The 21,137-nt window shown below is 45.3% G+C and overlaps 1 protein-coding gene across 1 annotated transcript; it reads left to right on the forward strand.

The window, feature by feature from the left end:
- The first annotated feature begins 2,777 nt into the window (after positions 1-2,777).
- On the forward strand, positions 2,778-17,015 carry LOC110172309 (radixin). Its single transcript, XM_055163049.1, is given in 14 exon segments — positions 2,778-2,927; positions 4,899-4,994; positions 5,118-5,240; positions 5,419-5,570; positions 5,712-5,795; positions 7,030-7,176; positions 10,442-10,538; positions 11,331-11,494; positions 12,070-12,200; positions 13,776-13,936; positions 14,965-15,057; positions 16,026-16,250; positions 16,519-16,656; positions 16,658-17,015. Coding segments are annotated over 14 exon segments (1,773 nt in total). The 5' UTR covers positions 2,778-2,792; the 3' UTR covers positions 16,685-17,015.
- Positions 17,016-21,137: the final 4,122 nt, after the last annotated feature.

Genomic DNA, 21,137 nt, shown 5'->3' on the forward strand with positions numbered 1-21,137 from the left:
TGCCCCGGTCTCTTTCCCGTCTCTTGCCCCGGTCTTTTCCCGTCTCTTGAGTTTGTGGGTTAATCTGTCTGACAGCTGCTGAGATTAGAACGACTCTAAACAGATTACAACACAACTGCTGAGAACGACAACACGACGACACACACACACACACACACACAACTAAATAAAATAATATCCATGCAGTAATTCTAAACAGTTATTCTAGTACATGTATATTTGAAGTAGTGCAGAAGTTTCCGTTGCTCTACTTTTTGTCGTAGTTTTACATCCTCGTCTCGTGTTTCTCTGCTGTTGTCGTTGTAGTTTTAGTTTGTACTTTCTCTCCCTCTCCCCGTGTGTCTCCTGTTGCTTCGTGCAGTTGTAGTAGTAGTAGTAGTAGTAGTAGTAGTATTTGTAATAGCAGTATTAGTATTAGTATTTGAGTGTGGGTTTCCTCTCCTCTCGTCGTGTTTCTGTTTCTGACCTGGATCATAGAATCAGGAAGTTTTGAACAAAGGAAAATCGAGAGAAAATCCCGGATCAGGTTCAGGAAACTCGACCTGAGTTTAACACACGGACTTTAACACGAGTCGACAATAGTCACAATAATAATAATAAAAACTATCAATAAAAAGCAGCAGAATACAACATTTAAATAAAAAGAATCAAATTAAAGACACATTTATGGAACCAGAGGATTTACGTGTTAAACCACAAACATAAAGTCTGTCTGTGTTTGATATTTACTGCGTTAAAAACTATCCAAATCTCTCTGTTTGATATTTATTGTGATATTTTACAGAGGCTAATATAATTGTAGAGGTAGATGAGACACTTTTTTGTTTTTAAAATCCCTTGACAAGATTTTGGTGTGAATTATTTCTGTCATAATCCCAAAAAATCAAGTAAAAACATATTTCTTCATGTTGTTTGTGCTGAAATGAATCATGGGAAATGTAGTTCTGATCTTTATAAACTGTTGTTACTATAAAACTTGAATTTAAACAAAGAAAATTATTGTGAGACTTTTGATGATCCGATATCACAATATTTCAGTTATTGTTACATCTCTAGTTTACAGTGATCCAAAGTTCGTCCTCTCTTCCCTTCTGCGTTTCAGAGCGTCCGAATTATTCACCCTGATGAGTTTATACGAGCTTTTCTCTCTTTTAACTCGCACAGACCAGAGCCGAACGATAAAGGGTCGAATTATGACGTCTGCACACTTCTGTCTGTTGTGTTTTTGTTGTTTTTTGGTGAAATCTCGTGCCTTCAGTTTTGTGTTTTCGAGTTTGGTTTGTTGTGTTTTCAGGGTTTGGTTTGTTAGTTTGTCGGTGTTTTTGTGTTTTGGGGTTTGGTTCTTCGGTTTGTTCGTGTTTTGGTGTTTGGATTGTCCACGTTTTGGAGTTTGGATTGTCCGTGTTTTGGAGTCCGGGTTTTCATGTTTTCAGGCTTGGTTCATTGGTTCATCGTGTTTCCGGGTTTAATTCATTAGTTTTGTTGGTGTTTCCGGGTTCGGTTCGTTGGTTTTGTCGGTGTTTTCGTGTTTCAGGTTTGATTCGTTGGTTTTGTCGACGTTTCAGGTTTGATTCGTTGGTTTTGTCGGTTCGTTTCAGGTTTGATTTGTTGGTTTTGTCTGCGTTTCAGGTTTGATTCGTTGGTTTTGTGGTGTTTCAGGTTTGATTCGTTGGTTTTGTCTGCGTTTCAGGTTTGATTCGTTGGTTTTGTCGGTGTTTCAGGTTTGATTCATTGGTTTTGTCGGTGTTTTTGGGTTTGATTTGTTGGTTTTGTCGGTGTTTTCAGGTTTGATTCGTTGGTTTTGTCGGTGTTTCAGGTTTGATTGTTGGTTTTGTCGGTGTTTCTGGTTTGATTTGTTGGTTTTGTCGGTGTTTTTGGGTTTGATTTGTTGGTTTGTCGGTGTTTTCAGGTTTGAGTCGTTGGTTTGTCGGTGTTTTTGTGTTTCCGGATTTGGTTTGTCCGTGTTTTGAGGTTTGGTTTGTCGTGTTTTGAGGTTTGGTTTTCGGTTTGAGGTTTGGTTGTCCGTGTTTTGAGGTTTGGTTTGTCCGTGTTTTGAGGTTTGGTTTGTCCGTGTTTTGAGGTTTGGTTTGTCCGTGTTTTGAGGTTTGGTTTGTCCGTGTTTTGAGGTTTGGTTTGTCCGTGTTTTGAGGTTTGGTTTGTCCGTGTTTTCGTGTTTGATTCGTTATTTTTGTCCATGTTTCCTGGACATGAGGGAAAGTCTCATGTGAAATGGATGAGTTGAGATGAGCTCAAACTTCATCTTTTATTCATGTGTGAGGATTATCACAGCACACGGATTAAACTGACAGAAGAGAGGGATGAGAGAGGAGGAGGGATAGAGAAAAGGTGGAGGACAGGGATGGAAAGAGAAAGGGGAGAGGCAGATGGATGGAGGGAAACGAGTGAGGACGAATGAAAAGAGGGATGTAGGGAGGAGCAGAGTGTGAACATGTGGACTGAGATGGAGGAGAGGAGAGAGAGTGAAACGAGAGGAGGAGGAGGAGAGGAGTTTTTCACGTTCTTCATAACTGGAGCTCATTTGGTTCATATTTTTGCACCTTTCTGACTTCCTGTGAAGCCGCCCTCGTCGCTCTCACTTCCTGTTCGCGGTCTGTTCTTCTGCTTTTCTCTTTCCTCCTCCTCGGCGCTCTCAGGGTGGAGCTCATCTGCCAACAAAACTAAAAAAACTAAAAAAAAAACTTTGTATGAGTGACAAAAGTTTACAGTGAACATGAACTTTAAGTGTGATTCCCCCAAACAAACGCAGAGAGTTTTTATTTGTATTAAATTAAATGTTGATTGTTTGTGTTTGTGTTTGTGACCGGAGCTCGTGTGTGTTTCAGATAAACGTGCGCGTCACCACCATGGACGCAGAGCTGGAGTTTGCCATTCAGCCAAACACCACCGGCAAACAGCTCTTTGACCAGGTACGAACCAAAAACCTCCTACACACCTGTACACACAATAGAAGGGTTTCAGTCACAACGATGCACGAATTTCAGGTGGAGGGCAGGAAGTGAAGACAAACACGACACACACGGCTCTGGAGAACACAGATATGGAGAAGAGTTCTTATTGTCAGGATTTAGAGCCAGTAGCGAGGCAAAAGTACGAGCAGTTAGTCGACAAATATATTGGACGTGACCCTGATCTTATTGAAAATGAGAGAATTTTCGACCAAAGTAAAAGATTTGCCGACAATCGAGGCAGAGGAGATCACCAACTATTTAGCTCTTCAGACGTCGTTCTACACCAGACAACAGATGAAGGCAAAGTACAAAAGTTTGGAGGAATAGAACTTTTTTTGTCAGTGGATGGATCCTCAACCTCGGTGCAAAACGACTAAATGATGATGATGGTTTGGTCTTGGCCGGGGTGAGTGTTTCTCTTATTTTATGTGTATAGACGTTATGTGTAAAACTGCAGTGTATCGGCAGTGACCGATTTATCTGAACTATTTAATGTCAACAAACGTCGTTAGTCGTTAATGATTCGTTTATGTTTAGGTAAACCACAAAAAACAATTTATCTTTGTAACAAACCTTTGTTGAAGTGTCACTGCAGACACGAGCATTAGTGAATTCTGCTCCTCCCGACCGCAAACAGGTTTGTAATCCACGTTTTACGGCGTTGTTCTGTTGGCTTTTCCCATTTCTGACCTTTGTGGACGACTATGTTCAGTTCTCTAAAAAAATCGCTTTTCCTTCTCTCGGTTAGAACGATTGGCACAGTCATAAACTACACAACACATCGGCATTTTCCTCCAGTCGGTTCACTTCCTGCCCTCCATCTGATTTTGCGCTGACGTCACGTGAAACCCAGATATTACACCTGTGCACACAATTACACCTGTACCTCCATAAACCTGTGCCCCAACGCACAAACCTAAGAGTTTATTCATCCAAAAAGGCAAAAGGCAAGTTCATTTGTACAGCACAATTCGTACAAAAGTAATTCAAAGTGCTTTACAGTAGGGGTGTGCAAAAATATCAAAATATCGATATATCGTATCGTTTAATGTGATGATACAATTTCAATATCGTGGGCTGCTGTATCGATATATCGCCAAGCGTAATTTTTGGTTTACTTAATTATTTTGTTACAGCGCTGCAGTTTTGTCACTTGTTCAGAGGAAGGAAACTCATTTATGCGACACATTTGACATTTTCACTGTTTTGATGATTAAAATGTTTGTGTTTCATATTAAATTTGCACAAAAAGTAGTTTCACAAAGACTTTTAGTATCACAGCCATGACTTAGTCTTTATTTTTTATTGAACTGTATCGAATTCATTTGAAATATATCGTATCGAATCAAAGATGCGCTGTATCGAGAGACGTATCGTATCATACCCAGCCCTACTTTACAGAATAAGAAATACATTAAAATCACAATAAAAACAAATCAAAACATAAATACTCATAAAGATTCAAATTAAAAGAGGCATAAATTAAAGAGAAGAGTGTGGAATGAAAACCTTTCAGTCGTACGCAGTTAAACAGAACCGTTTAGAGTCTGGATTTAAACAGAACAAAATATATATCAACCTAAACAAACTAGGAAAGACAGTTTGATTTATTTATTTATTGTTCTTCTTAACTGTATTTTGGTAAAGTGTGTAGTCCCACCTGTCGTAGGCAGTTAACGTACACATAAGGACGTACACACCCTGCAGCTAAATATAACACTTTATGAACCACGACTCCAAACCTGCAGCAGGAGGAGAGGAGCGCTGCTGGGGTCACGCTTTACTTTACTTAACAGTTTTTGGTTGGGTTTGTTTTTGAGGAGATAAAAATAAAAAATTAAAGCTCACAGAGTCTGTTTAGTTTTATTATTTGGGCTCGTGTCTGAGGGTCGGGGGTCAAAGGTCGTACTGAGTGTGTTGTGTTTTCAGGTGGTGAAGACGGTCGGGCTCAGGGAGGTCTGGTTCTTCGGGCTGCAGTACGTCGACAGTAAAGGATACATCACCTGGCTCAAGCTCAACAAGAAGGTCTCACTCCTCACTCTGATCCAGACCTGATCCAGACCTGATCCAGATCTGCTCTAGACTAAATTATATCACTTAACCTCATGTTTATTTTAATATTTGTTGTGTTTTTGTTTTGTTTTCCAGGTGACGCAGCAGGACGTGAAGAAGGAAAACCCTCTGCAGTTCAAATTCAGAGCAAAGTTTTTCCCCGAAGACGTTTCAGAAGAACTCATCCAAGAAATCACACAGAGGCTCTTCTTCCTCCAGGTACAGACCACAGACAGTCCTGGTCTAGTCCTGGTCTAGTCCTGGTCTAGTCCTGGTCTAGTCCTGGTCTAGTCCTGGTTTAGACCTGGTGTAGACCTGGTTCAGTTCTGGTATAAACCCTGACAGACTGGGGTGCAGGAGGATGGGAGGGCATCTGGTGTAACGTTCTCGTCTGTAGGTGAAGGAGGCGATTCTGAACGATGAGAACTACTGCCCCCCGGAGACGGCCGTGCTGTTGGCGTCTTACGCCGTCCAGGCCAAATATGGAGACTACAGCAAAGACGTGCACAAGCCCGGATACCTGACCCACGACCGCCTGCTCCCACAGAGGTACGGCCCACACAGACCCGGTTTAGACCTGGTTTAGTCCTGTGTTTAGTCCTGGTTCAGTCCTATGTTTAGACCCGGTTTAGTCCTGGTTTAACTTTATGTTTCTGATGTTTAGTTTGCTGATAAGTTGTTGTTTTTCAGAGTTCTGGAGCAGCACAAACTGACCAAAGAGCAGTGGGAGGACCGGATACAGACCTGGCACGAAGAACACAGAGGAATGCTCAGGTACAAAACACTCAACTATTCATATGTATTTAAATCCACACTTGATTTAAACAGAATCTGAAAGGATTATTACACACAAACCACAGACGAGATGTTCTGGAGGTAAACGTGTCGTTCACAAACTCAGTGGAATGTTTATTTAAGTGTAAATTTCCTTCACTCACGCAGACGAGCTCTGTCTGGTCACGTCTGACTCTAAATCAGACTTAAGGTTTCACCTCAGTGTGAACGCATCAAACTCAGAGACTTTAAGGCCCCGTTCACACTAGTGTGTATGTGGGTGGTGGTGTTGTGTGTACAGTGTTTGTTCACATTAAGCTGATGTTAAACGTCTCCAGAGTCTGAACGATCTGGTGGAGTTCATGTTGGTCCAGATGTGATGGGGACTGTGGGACTCCTGAAAACTCTGATCCTCTGAAGTAGGAGCTGGAGTCTTGTCCTGACTGGACTCTGTGTCACTGTGACTCGCTCCTTCTGATTCTCTGGGTTTGTGACGTCGTCATGTGACGCTGTTGTGGAAAACACTTTAGACAAACCAGAGACAAATGAGAAACAGCCGAGATACAAATACTGACGACTTTCACACTCCCCATCTTCCTCAGCTCAGAACCAGCTGCTGCAGCTTCAGACACGGTGCACCACATCCTTGTTTTTACCCACATGACATTGTGACAAGAGCCGAGTCATGTGACGAGCGTTTCAGGTGGTTTGGAGTTACTGTGTGGAGGGAAGACTTTAAGTGTGAACACAGAAACGACGTGTCTGGACACAAATCATTTCTGATACGATGATTCGTTTCAGTGTAAACATAACTTAAATCTAAACATGTCCTTTCCTCCTGGAGTTGGAGGCGTTTACACCGAGGTCAAACCCTGAGTCTGATTTTGACCAGACAGAGATCGTCTTCTTCTCATTCTCAGTTTATGTTCAGGCCTCAGGTGAAGCTCAGAACCTCCAGAATCCCCTCCCTGAGCTGCACAGGCCTGTACGAGGCTCCGCCCACAAGCCTCCGTCCCCCACACGACAACTCTCTATAAATACACACAAAAACATGACACAAAAACATGACACAAAAACATGACACAAAAACATGACACAAAGCTGACGTGATGTGAGGAGTTTGATTAGTGGGACACACACTGAGGGTTTTGGGATGGTGCTCTGAAGGGGGAGCGACTTAGACTCATGTGAAGTTGTGTGTGTGTCGTGTGTGTCGTGTGTGTCGTGTTTGCAGAGAGGACTCGATGATGGAGTATCTGAAGATCGCTCAGGACCTGGAGATGTACGGAGTCAACTACTTCGAGATCAAGAACAAGAAAGGAACTCAACTCTGGCTCGGAGTCGACGCGCTCGGACTAAACATCTACGAACACGAAGACAAGTGAGGACTGGACCAGGACTAGACCAGGACTAGGACCGGGACTAGACCAGGACTAGACCGGGACTAGACCGGGACTAAACATCTACGAACACGAAGACAAGTGAGGACTGGACCAGGACTAGACCAGGACTAGACCAGGACTAAACATCTACGAACACGAGGACAAGTGAGGACTGGACCAGGACTGGACCGGGACTAGACCGGGACTAGACCGGGACTGGACCGGGACTGGACCGGGACTGGACCGGGACTGGACCGGGACTGGACCGGGACTGGACCAGGACTAGACCGGGACTAGACCAGGACTAAACATCTACGAACACGAAGACAAGTGAGGACTGGACCGGGACTAGACCGGGACTGGACCGGGACTGGACTGGACCGGGACTGGACCGGGACCTGGACGGGACTAGACCGGGACTAGACCAGGACTGACTAGACCGGGGGGACTAGACCGGGAACTAGACCGGGACTAGACGGGACTAGACGGGACTAGAGGACTAGACACAGACGAGACAAGGACAGAAGACTAGACCAGGACTGACTAGACCAGGACTAGACCAGGACTAGACCAGGACTAGACCAGGACTAGACCAGGACTAAACCAGGACTAAACATCTACGAACACAAAGACAAGTGAGGACTAGACCGGGACTGGACTTGACCAGGACTTGACCAGGACTTGACCAGGACTTGACCAGGACTTGACCAGGACTTGACCAGGACTCTACATATACAAACACAAGCCAAGTTAGGACCGGGACTAGGACCAGGACTGGACTGGGGAACTAAACACCTGAGCACAAAGAGACGTCCGATCAGAACAGAAGTGCAGGTTCCTGTTTTGTTTTGATTTGTTTTGCTTTCAACACGTCGACGAGACGTTGGTGAGACTCGTTACGTCATAATCCCGAGAATTAAGATCTGAGAGAGATTTCCTCATGAGTCTGAAACCAGTCGAGCTCCGAGACACTTCCTGTTTACAGCTGTTGCTACAAAACAAAACCTTCACCTGGAGACGATGAAACGACTCTAAAGAACCGAGATGAGACTTTTGAACTCAAGGACTGGACCTGGACTGGGACTGGACTGGGACTGGACCAGGACTGGACCTGAAGTGTTGGTGCCACTTTTCCCTCAGCCTCGTGAGACAGAATAATAATAACATGTTTGTAAAATGGCGCCGCGTTGCCAGGTTCTAGATGAGTTTTCCAGCAGCAGAAGAAGAAGAAGAAGAAGAATCCTCAGAAGAAAAATAAAAACCTCTGCACAAAACGTCTACAGTTAAAAGGAGAGAAGGAGGAGAAGGACAGGAGAGAGGAGGAGGGAGAAAGAGAAGGAGGAGATGGAAAGGGGGAGGTGAAAAGGAGGAAGTTGAGAAAGGAGAGAGAAGGAGGAGGAGATGGAGAGAAGGAGGAGATGGAAAGGTGAAGAGGAGGAAGTGGAGAAAGGAGGAGAGAGGAGAAGAGATTGAGGAGAGATCGATAGAAGGAGAAAGAAGATGAGATGGAGAGAGAAGGAGAGAGGAGGAAGAGGAGGAGATGGAGAGAAGAACGAAGTGGAGAGGAGGAGGAAGTGGAGAAAGGAGGTAAAAAGGAAGAGAGGGGAGAGATGGAGAGAGAGAGGAGATAGAGATGGAGAGAGGAGGAGGAGATGGAGAGAATGAGAGAGGAGAGGAGGAGGAGATGGAAAGGGGGAGGAGAAAGGAGGTAGAAAGGAAGAGAGATGGAGAGAGGAGGAGGAGAGAAGATGAGGAGATAAAGAGTAGAAGGAGGAGGTGAAGAGAAGGAGGAGAATCTGAACAATCTGAAAAGATGAGAAGGAGGTGAAGGGAGAGAGTGAGAGAAGGAGGTGAGAGAGAGATGGAGAGAAGGAGGTGGAGAGAGAGATGGAGAGAAGGAGGTGGAGAGAGAGAGAGAGAGGAGGTGGAGAGAGATGGAGAGAAGGAGGTGGAGAGAGAGATGGAGAGAGAGGAGGATGGAGAGAGATGGAGAGAGATGGAGAGAAGGAGGAAGGAGAGAGAGAGAGAGAAGGAGAGAAGGAGGTGGAGAGAGAGATGGAGAGAAGGAGGTGAGAGAGATGGAGAGAGGAGAGAGAGAGAGGTGAGAGAGAGAGAGAAGGAGGTGAGAGAGAGAGGAGGTGGAGAGAGATGGAGAGAAGGAGGTGGAGAGAGAGATGGAGAGAAGGAGGTGGAGAGAGAGGGAGGTAGAGAGAAGGAGGTGGAGAGAGAGATGGAGAGAAGGAGGTGAGAGAGAGATGGAGAGAAGGAGGTGGAGAGAGAGATGGAGAGAAGGAGGTGAGAGAGAGAGATGGAGAGAAGGAGGTGGAGAGAGATGGAGAGAAGGAGGTGGAGAGAGATGGAGAGAAGGAGGTGGAGAGAGATGGAGAGAAGGAGGTGGAGAGAGAGAGGTGAGAGAGAGAGATGGAGAGAAGGAGGTGGAGAGAGAGATGGAGAGAAGGAGGTGGAGAGAGAGATGGAGAGAAGGAGGTGGAGAGAGATGGAGAGAAGGAGGTGGAGAGAGATGGATGGAGAGATGGAGAGAGAGGAGGTGGAGAGAGAGATGGAGAGAAGGAGGTGGAGAGAGATGGAGAGAAGGAGAGAGAGAGATGGAGAGAAGGAGGTGGAGAGAAAGTAAAGTGTAATAATCTTTCGTGTTCAGTGTTTAGTTCGTGTGAGCGATTAAACGTCTCATTTCACCACAAAACAGTGAAGTGTTTAGTTTTTAGTTTTGTTTTTTAAATTTCTGGTGAAATTCATAAAATCACTTCCTGTTTGGAGCAGCTGCAGGTGTGACACACGCAGGGGTAACTCCAACACTGTTACCACGACAACCAAACTGTAAACAAACAAACAAACATCAGACTCAGACAGATAAAAGAACATGGGTTTATTTAGTCAGACGAAGGTTTAAAATGTTTAAAGTGAAAATGAAACGGGTTTATCCATAGTTTCTTAAACACCTCAAACTATATTTTTATTTTAAGTTTAAAGTTTAAAGATGCTCTGTTTTACGACATGTTTGTGTGTTTAATGGAATGTTCCACAAAAGTTCCGCAGTGCATCTTTAAAATATTCTAGAAAAATCCCTGAATCGTCATAAAGACCAGACTCAGGTGTTGGAGTGTGGCGCCCTCGTGTGGTCGTCACGGTGCAGCTCGCTCTAATGACTCAGAACCTCTTGAAATACTTTTACTACAAATACTTTTACTACAAATACTTTAATAAAATGTTCTATCATTTCTTCTTCTTGTTGTGTTTGTTCAGGTTGACGCCAAAGATCGGTTTCCCCTGGAGCGAGATCAGAAACATTTCATTTAACGACAAAAAGTTCACCATCAAACCCATCGACAAGAAAGCCCCGGTATGAAGCTTTAAAACCTGGTTTAGACCTGGTTTTAGTCCCTGGTTTTAGTCTTGGTTTAGTCCTGGTTTAGTCTCTGGTTGTAGTCTCTGGTCTCAGGAGATTTCAGGAGGTCTCAGTGGGTCTCAGGAGGTTTTGGGAGGTCTCAGTGGGTCTCGGTGAGTCAGTGGGAGAGGTCTCAGTGGGTCTCGGGAGGTGGGAGGTCTCAGTGGGTCTCGGGAGTCTTGGGAGGTCTCAGTGGGTCTCAGTGGGTCTCAGTGGGTCTCAGTGGGTCTCGGGAGGTCTCAGTGGGTCTCGGGAGGTCTCGGGAGGTCTCAGTGGGTCCTCGGGAGGTCTCAGTGGGTCTCGGGAGGTCTGGTCTCGGGGAGTCTGGGTCTCGGGAGGTCTCAGTCTCGGGAGGTCTCGGGAGGTCTCAGTGGGGAGGTCTGGGTCTCAGTGGGTCTCAGGAGGTCTCGGGAGGTCTTAGTGGGTCTCGGGAGGAGGTCTCGGGAGGAGTGGGTCTCGGAGGTCAGTGGGTCTCGGGAGGTCTCAGTGGGTCTCGGGAGGTCTCAGTGGGTCTCGGGAGGTCTCGGGAGGTCTCAGTGGGTCTCGGGAGGTCTCAGTGGGTCTCGGGAGGTCTCAGTGGGTCTCGGGAGGTCTCAGTGGGTCTCGGGAGGTCTCAGTGGGTCTCGGGAGGTCTCGGGAGGTCTCAGTGGGTCTCGGGAGGTCTCAGTGGGTCTCGGGAGGTCTCAGGAGGTCTCAGTGGGTCTCAGGAGGTCTCACGAGGTCTCACGTTTGTGTTTTTTCACGCAGGACTTCGTGTTCTACGCTCCTCGTCTGCGCATCAACAAACGGATCCTGTCCCTGTGCATGGGGAACCACGAGCTCTACATGAGGAGGAGGAAACCAGACACCATCGAGGTGCAGCAGATGAAGGCCCAGGCCCGAGAGGAGAAGCACCACAAGCAGATGGAGAGGTGAGGAGACCTGGACCCACCTGGACCGACCTGGACCGACCTGGACCGACCTGAGCTGCACCGGGTCTAAACATCGGAAAAACAGAACAGATCAGAACAGTCCACAGTTTCCCAAAGTTCTTCCTCTCTGACCTTCTGCATCCAGAGCCGTTTTTAAGAGCTCCTCACACTCACAGACCAGAGTACTCAACAACTAGCATTCTAACAGTGCACTTCCTGATTCTTACACAATATATACCAGGACTAAAGAAGGTCTATAGGCTTAAATCGGGCTAATAATTTGTCCTCAAACAAAAAAGATAAAAATGTATCTGGTTTAGTCTTGGTTTAGTCCTGGTTTAGGCCCTAGTTTAAGCCCTGGTTTGGTCCCAGTTTAGGTCCCGGTGTAGTCCTGGTCTGGTCTTGGTTTAGTCTTGTTTTTAGTCCTGGTTGGTCCTCATTTAGTCCCTGGTTTAGCTGTGGTCTAGTCCTGATTTAGTCCAAATTTATTTCAAGTCTAGTCCTGGTCTAGTCCTGGTCTAGTCCTGGTCTAGTCCTGGTCTAGTCCTGGTTTTACTTGTTGTTTTGTTTCTCAGGGCTCAGCTGGAGAACGAGAAGAAGAAACGTGAACTGGCCGAGAAAGAAAAGGAGCGAATCGAAAGAGAGAAAGAAGAACTGATGGAACGACTGAAACAGATCGAAGAGCAAACCATGAAGGCCCAGAAAGGTACGGGAGGGCATCTGACGCACACAGGAGGGAGGGCATCTGACGCACACGGGAGGGAGGGCATCTGCATCTGGGAGGGAGGGCATCTGACGCACACGGGAGGGAGGGCATCTGACGCACACACGGGAGGGAGGGCATCTGACGCACACACGGGAGGGAGGGCATCTGACACACACGGGAGGGAGGGCATCTGACGCACACACGGGAGGGAGGGCATCTGGAGGACACACACACACGGGAGGGAGGGCATCTGACGCACACGGGAGGGAGGGCATCTGACGCACACGGGAGGGAGGGCATCTGACGCACACGGGAGGGAGGGCATCTGACGCACACGGGAGGGAGGGCATCTGACGCACACACGGGAGGGAGGGCATCTGACACACACACGGGAGGGAGGGCATCTGACACACACGGGAGGGAGGGCATCTGACACACACGGGAGGGAGGGCATCTGACGCACACACGGGAGGGAGGGCATCTGACACACACGGGAGGGAGGGCATCTGACGCACACGGGAGGGAGGGCATCTGAGAATTTTAAAGGTCAAACTGGGGTCAGCAGCCTCCGGGAAAATTTAAAATGAAATACAACGACACAAAATGGAGTCAATCGTTTGTGTTTTGTTTGTGCTGCAGAAAGTTTGGTTTGTGTGATTCTAGTTCTTAAAATATGAACAGTTTTATTTTGGGTCGATGACTAAAACAGCAGAAAATTAAACCAAACGCTTGTGTTTTGTTGCATAAATGATATGAGGTCTTTTCCACTCAGCTGACGACAGCGACTTTAACAAAACTCCACAAAACCAGTGAAGAGAAGCGACCTGAGTCTGTGGAAAAGTCTCTGTTTCAGTCTTTAGTCATTTGCTTTTGATTGATATTTTATATAATAATAACACAGACTTTTCTACAGCCCCAGCGCAAACGAAATACTAATGTTTAGGTTTGGTGTCCCTGTTTTAGTTCTAGTTTAGTCCTGGTTTGGTCCCTGGTCTGGTCCCTGGTTTGGTCCTGAGGTTGTTTCATATTTTGAGGGGCTGGACGACGTCATCGGCCCAAAATAAAACTGTTCAGATCTTAAGAACCAGAATCACACAAACCAAACTTTTTGCAGCACAAACGATGGACAGAGTTTTGTGCAGGTTTGAGTTTGATGGAGGAGACTTCACTCAGGTCTGATACTCGTGCTTGATTCTAACGTTGTTCCTCATCAAACCTGTCTGAAAAGGTTTAAGAGTCGTCCATGCATGTCTGAGTAATCTAGTGATCTCTCCTGGGCCCTATTCAAACCCTGGGCCCAAATGCCTGTTCTGTAAACCCTGTGTGGTGTTGCAGAGTTGGAGGAGCAGACTCGTAAAGCTCTGGAGCAGGAGGAGTGGGAGGGCATCTGGTTTAAGTGGTGTTTGTCGTTGCAGAGTTGGAGGAGCAGACTCGTAAAGCTCTGGAGCAGGAGGAGTGGGAGGGCATCTGGTTTAAGTGGTGTTTGTCGTTGCAGAGTTGGAGGAGCAGACTCGTAAAGCTCTGGAGCAGGAGGAGTGGGAGGGCATCTGGTTTAAATGGTGTTTGTCGTTGCAGAGTTGGAGGAGCAGACTCGTAAAGCTCTGGAGCTGGAGCAGGAGCGGAGGAGAGCGAGAGAAGAGGCCGAGCGTCTGGAGAGAGAAAGAAGAGCGGCCGAAGAAGCCAAAGCCGAACTCGCCAAACAGGCGGCCGACCAACAGAAGAACCAGGAGACTCTGGTGAGTACTACTACTAACTACTACTACTACTACTACTACTACTACTACTACAACAGAAGAACCAGGAGACGTTGATAAATACTTAAAATACCAAATCTCTCCACTTTCAGAAATATCCATGTGATAAAAGTATTTTTCCAGCTCTTATCCCTGTAGTGTTTGTAGTACAGTGGAGTATAGTGTAGTGTGTACTGTGTACTGTGTACTGTAGTGTACTGTTTGTGTTTGTACTAGTGTACTGTGTACTGTGTACTGTAGTGTACTGTAGTGTTTGTAGTACAGTGGAGTATAGTGTAGTGTGTACTGTGTACTGTAGTGTACTGTAGTGTTTGTAGTACAGTGGAGTATAGTGTACTGTGTACTGTAGTGTACTGTAGTGTTTGTAGTACAGTGGAGTATAGTGTAGTGTGTACTGTGTACTGTAGTGTTTGTAGTACAGTGGAGTATAGTGTAGTGTGTACTGTGTACTGTAGTGTACTGTAGTGTTTGTAGTACAGTGGAGTATAGTGTAGTGTGTACTGTGTACTGTAGTGTTTGTAGTACAGTGGAGTATAGTGTAGTGTGTACTGTGTACTGTAGTGTTTGTAGTACAGTGGAGTATAGTGTAGTGTGTACTGTAGTACTGTAGTGTTTGTAGTACAGTGGAGTATAGTGTACTGTGTACTGTAGTACTGTTGTGTTTGTAGTACAGTGGAGTATAGTGTACTGTGTACTGTGTACTGTAGTGTACTGTAGTGTTTGTAGTACAGTGGAGTATAGTGTAGTGTGTACTGTGTACTGTAGTGTACTGTTGTGTTTGTAGTACAGTGGAGTATAGTGTAGTGTGTACTGTGTACTGTAGTGTACTGTAGTGTTTGTAGTACAGTGGAGTATAGTGTAGTGTGTACTGTGTACTGTAGTGTACTGTAGTGTTTGTAGTATATTGGAGTGTTGTGTTTGTAGTGTCAGACTGAGGTCACTTCACGATTGGTCAGTTCAGTTGTTTCTCTGCGCTGTGATTGGCTGATCTTGGCTGTGTTTTGTTGCAGGCGGCGGAGCTGGCAGAGTTTACAGCAAAGATCGCGCTGCTCGAAGATGCCAAGAAGAAGAAAGAGGACGAGGCCACGGAATGGCAACACAAGGTACAAAAAAAAACTACAACCAGATCAAACTAGAACAACCAACAACACAAGATATAAACCAGATAAAACAGATTAAAAAGGTACAAACCAAAGAAACCAGCACCAAACCAACAAACGCACAACCAGCTGAACCAATAACCAACACAAAGTACTAAAACACAATTATTATATTAGCTTTTCTGTCTCCACATACACCAGAGTAACTCTCCAAACGGCACCAAACTGAAAACTGAAAACACTCAGGCTAAGGTTACGTGTGTAACTATGGTTCTATGAATCCTGGATGACATTTCAACTAGGGCTGTAATGATTTCCAAATCTGACTGTACGATATTTATTGTGATATTTTGGAGAAACTAATAGAACTGTAGATAGGAGACTAATCCCCATAATCCCAACAATTCAAGTAAAAACATATTTCTTCATGTTGTCTGCGCTGAAATGAATCATGGGAAATGTAGTTCCTCATGTTTATAAACTGTTTCTTCTATAAAACCATGAATTTAAGCAAAGAAACTTGTGATTTGATTAATTGTGATGCCCTATGATATTATTTTGAGACTTTTGACGATACAGTATCACAATATTTAATTATTGTTACATCTCTGATTTCAATTTTTTCCAAGAGACAGTTTGATTTAACGAATCTCAAACATGAGGTTTGTCCAGACTACAGTTACTATAGAAACTTCATGCCCCCCGGTGGTCAGGGAGGATGAAATAGTCTCTATTCACTCTTACGTCACAAACCAGCGTCAGTGGGGGAATGATTAAAACTGAGGTGTGGTTGTAATTGTTGATTAGTCGAACATAACAGAACGGTACAACGACATGGACATGAAGAAAACTGGGCGTGGGAAGTTGTAATTGCATCTTTCCAAACGTCCTGCTTGTTTGTGACGGTGACATAAGCGGGGTTAGAGTCTGTAGAGTTACCCTGTGTAAGTGCTGTGTGCTGCCCCCTGCAGGCCCTGTCAGCGCAGGAGGACCTGGAGAAGACGAAGGAGGAGCTGAAGACGGCCGTGGCCGTCGTACCTGCTCACACCGAGACGGAACACGACGAACAGGATGAAAACCACGCGGAGGCGAGCGCCGAGCTGTCCAACGAAGGAGTCAGCCACGTGGACCTGAGGAGCGAAGAGGCGAGAGTGACGGAGGCTCAGAAGAACGAGAGGGTCAAGAAACAACTGCAGGTAAAAAATATATACAAATATAAAAATATAAAACTATAACTGGGACTAGAGGCGGGACTAGAGCCGGGACTAAGAGCCGGGACTAAGAGGGTCAAGAAACAACTGCAGGTCAAATATTTACAATAATATTAATCAGGGACTAAAACTAAAGTCACAGGGTTTAGATTTGACCACAATCATCTTATTTATCTAAATAATAAACTCATTTAGTGTCTTTTTTCTGTAAATATCCAATCTTTATTCTCTTGTATTTGTTTTTCTTTTCCAGACGCTGAGCTCAGAATTGGCCGAAGCTCGAGACGAAACGAAGAAAACTCAAAACGACGTCCTCCACGCGGAGAACGTGAAAGCGGGACGCGACAAATATAAAACGCTGAAACAGATCAGGCAGGGCAACACCAAACAAGCGCATCGACGAGTTTGAATCCATGTGAGACGGATCAGGCGGGCAACAGCTAGCGTCGCATAGAAGAATATAAGAGATACGGATCAGGCAGCAGCAGCAGCAGCAGCAGCGCATAGAAGAAAATAAGAGACACAAGAGACACGGATCAGGCAACACCGAGCAGCGCGAGGAAGAAACCGCGCGACACGGATCAGGCAGCAGCACGCAGACAAAGAGCGCCGCCATTTTGGACACGCCCCAAATGCCGCCATTTTGTAACTCTCCAAAACTCACCCAAGACCCTAAAACGTTTAACGGGGACCGGACCCGAGGGGGAGGGGGACCGGACCCGGAGGGGGAGGGGGACCGGACCCGAGGGGGCGGGGACTGGACCCAGACCTCCAGCCTTTCTCTCGTCTTAGCCCAGCCTCCCCTCACTGTTCCTGGGTTCACTTTTCTGCCCCCCCTCTCTATCTCCAGGATCTAGACCCAGGGACTGTTGATACTTTGCAGTGACGTCATGCTGGGGGTGTTCTACGTCCACGTCTATAGTGAAATGTTCAGCAGTTACCGTGACAAACACAGACAGACAAGAAAGATTTAAGATTGTTTGAAAATTCCGTTCAGAGTTGAGATAAATCAGGTTCTTTGTGGTCACATTAAAGCTCCGTTCAGTCTGCAGGTTTAAAGCTCAATTTGGGTTTTTTTTTGCGAGCTCGTTCACATTTCCAGTTAAATGTGACTCCAGTGTGAACTTTAAATGTCCCAAAAGTGTCCCACATGACACACGCGCACAGAAGTCGCCTAAACTCTGGGCTCGTCTCCCAAAATCTGGTCCAGTCGTCGGTAAAATGTTCAGGTCACACGTCCACGGTCGCTTCGTTTGTTTGAGTCTTTATCCTCCTCGTGTTTGTGTCGCAGGATCTTTATTTTTGGTTGATGTTGGAGCCAGGACGTCTGTAGCCGCGCTCGGACATTTCACAAACCAGTTTGTCCTGAAAACATCGATCCCCCAAATACAAATAAAATCGGTAACGTCACTTTCCCTCCACTGAACGGAGACTAAGTTCTATCAGACTTTCATTTGAGTGACAGAGGTTCAGACAGAGCAGTGCCTCCAGTTAGCGTCACACCTCCAGAGAACGTTGATGACGTCAGCTGCAAAGTATCAACAGACGTCCAGGAACCCCCCAGGTCCCTCACCGCCCCACCCCAGCCTCCCCTCACCGCTCCTGGGCCTCTTCTCCGTCCGGTCCCTCCCTCCTCGTCCTTGTCCTTCTCCTCGTCCTCCTCATCCTCATCATCCTCCTTGTCCTCGTCCTCCTCCTCCTCTTCCTCCTCTCCTCTCCTCCTCTTTCCTCTCCTCGTCCTCCTTCTCCTCGTCCTCATCCTTCTTCTTGTCCTCCTCCTCCTTGTCCTCCTTTTCGTCCTCATCCTTTTCTTTTCGTCCTCATCCTTTTCCTTTTCGTCCTCATCCTTCTCCTCGTCGTCCTCCTCATCTTCGTCCTCGTCCTTCGTCCTCGCCAAAGCGCCTGATGCCACTTCGATCAAACCGCAGAGTTTAATTGGATTTTTTACGTTGAACAAATTGCCATATTATATTATTATTATTATTATTATTATTATGAAATGATTCTAAATATGAATTCTCTATTTTTGCTTCAGACTTCCGCTTCGTCCGTGTCTGTCCTCGTTCTAGGTTCTTTTAACGATTTTTAAGTTGTGATTTACGTCAAATTTTCCTTTTCGAAATATCACAAAGTTTCTGTTCAGCTTTTTTGAAATTTAGAATTATTATCTATGAAAGAAATCAGTATTTTTAGAGTTGAAATCAGTCTGAGGTCTGAGAAAGTTTTTCTTATTGTGAGCAAACTGGATTATTGTGGGGATAGCGCCACCTAGTGATGACTGAATGTAGCAAAGGTCAAAAGGGACGGTGTCGGTCGGTCGGCGGGAAGCTTGTGAAAAGTCAAAATAAGCTAAAATTTAAAAGTACATTTCACAAAATCTGTGTTGGACTCTAGTCTCTCATCATGGACTAAAACCAGGACTAAACTAAGACTAAACCAGGACTAAATCAGGGCTAAAACTAGGACTAAAACTAGGACTAAACCAGGTCTAAACCAGAGACTAAACTAAGACTAAAACTAGAACTAGACCAGAGACTAGGACCAGTTTACCACACAGTTTAGACTTGGTTTAGTCCAGGTTTTGTGCCCCAATACGGGATTCAACCTGGACTAAAAAAGGTCTCTAAACCAGGACTAGGACCAGGACTAAACCAGAACTACAATATAAATAAATTAAACCAGGTCTCAAATACCTAAACTACCTAATCTTAGACTGGACCGGGGCCTGGACCGGGGCCTGGACCGGGGACTGGACCGGGGCCTGGACCGGGGCCTGGACCGGGGACTGGACCGGGGACTGGACCTGGGGCTGGACCGGGGACTGGACCAGAATTAAAAACATGTTCACATGGTTTACACTTGGTTTAGTCCAGGTTTAGGGCCCTAAAACAGGACTAAACTAGGACTAGGACCAGGTTTAAACAAGGTCCAGAAAGGTCTCTAAACCTGGATGAGACCAGGACTAAACCAGGGACTAAACCAGGACTAAAACCATGTTCACATGCGTTGTTTACACTTGGTTTCATCCAGGTTTATTGCCCTAAAACAGGACTTGACCAGGACTAAATGAGGACTAAAGTAGGTCTAAAAAGGTCTCAAACCAGGACTTAGGACCAGGTTTAAACTGGGTCCAAACCTGGACTTGCCAAGGTGTAGAAAATCCCTAAAACGGAACTAAACCAGGTCTTTTATCTTTATTCTCGAGGGCTAAACCAGGACTAAACCACATGAACAAAAAGTGACTGTGAATGTAATTTTCATGTAATTTTTAAACAAATATTTTCAAATTTTTGAGTTCCGCTTCTGTCCTGAAAGTGACTCTACCTCAGCGCAGTCGAACCCGAGACTAAAATCCAACATGAATGAAAATACAAAGATTCAGTCTGTTACTTTAAGAGCTTCGTTTGACCCGTTTGTCGTTCACAAAAGTTCAAAACGCTGTTACGCTTGTTGTAAAATAAAGAAATGTTTAAAGAGATGTATTACACAGATCTGGAGCTGATGTACGAATGTAGTTTCCGCCATTTTATTTTAACAAAGACCGAGTCCTTCGGTCGGTTCTGTTCATTTGTCTCAATAAAAACGTTTTACATTTTGGATTCGTTTCAGACTCTTTCATTATTATTTTTTTTATGTTTATGTTACTGGGTTTAACTTTATTTATCAAGGAAAGAAATGACTTGGATTGAGGAGCTTGAAAATTACAGCTTCATGACATCACAAGGTGGAACAGGTCGTTTAGTCGTAGTTTGTCATTTTGGAGCAAAATAAACCAAAACAAAGTCTCCAGCCCCTTGGATCATGACTGAAACAGTTTAGGCTGAAGTAAAAAGTTTTTCTAACACCAAACCTGATTAAACAACGACAGAATTTCAAGAAAGAAACAACGTCTGAACAGAAAGTTTGTGTTTACAATTTCACTCATGACTCACTGTGACAAACACAACTGCAGCTCTGATTTTAAGGAGGAAACAACATCAGAACATAGATTAAAACTCACAAAAGTCAGTTTTGTGTGATAGAAGATGTTTAATATTCAGTAGAAATCAAAATAAATCTGTGAAATTGAATTATGCACAGTTTTTTAGTCATTTAGTTGTAGTTTATTCAGTCATTTTTTAAGAGATAAAATAAGATATGCCTTTATTAGTCCCACGGTGGGGAAATTCCAGTGTTGCAACTAAATAAAATTAAATTAAATAAATATTGTCTTAAAAATAATTTTAAAATAGACTTAAAAATAATTGCACATAGTTATAGTTGAATGGCACATGTTCAGTGTTTACAGTGTTTGTTGTACTACAAAATAAAACAACACAGACTTCAACCCTCTGGATCAGGACCAAAAAAAGTTTAGGCTGAAGTAAAAAGTTTAACACCAAATCCGATTAATCAAGGACAGAATTCCAAGAAAGTTTGAAAAGTTTGTGTTTACAGTTTCACTTCAGACTCAGTGTAAACGTCCGTCTGTCCATGTTCTTCTTCTTCTCTGGGGTCGAGTCTCGGGGGCATCAGTCTGAGCAGAGACTCCCAGACTCCCTCACCCCAGACACTTCCTCCAGCCACGTGGAGGAGCAGCGTCTCTACTCCGAGCTCCGCACTCTGTCTCTAAGGGAGCGGAGGAAACTCATTCGTGTCGTTCGTGTCGTGGATCTGGTCCTTCGGGTCGTGACCAGAGTTGAGGTGAGGAGGAACATCAGCTCCTCTTCACCACAACGATCTGACACAGCAACAGGGACCGCAACACTGCCCACGCTGCACCTGTCCACCTGTCAATCCGCCCACGCTGCACCTGTCCACCTGTCAATCTGCCCACGCTGCACCTGCCACCTGCTGCCACGCTGCACCTGTCCACCTGTCAATCTGCCCACG

This window comes from Boleophthalmus pectinirostris, unplaced genomic scaffold (genome assembly GCF_026225935.1).
Source record: "Boleophthalmus pectinirostris isolate CB_2022bp ecotype Guang Dong unplaced genomic scaffold, ASM2622593v1 HiC_scaffold_11, whole genome shotgun sequence".
In the NCBI taxonomy this organism is placed as follows: Eukaryota; Metazoa; Chordata; class Actinopteri; order Gobiiformes; family Gobiidae; genus Boleophthalmus; species Boleophthalmus pectinirostris.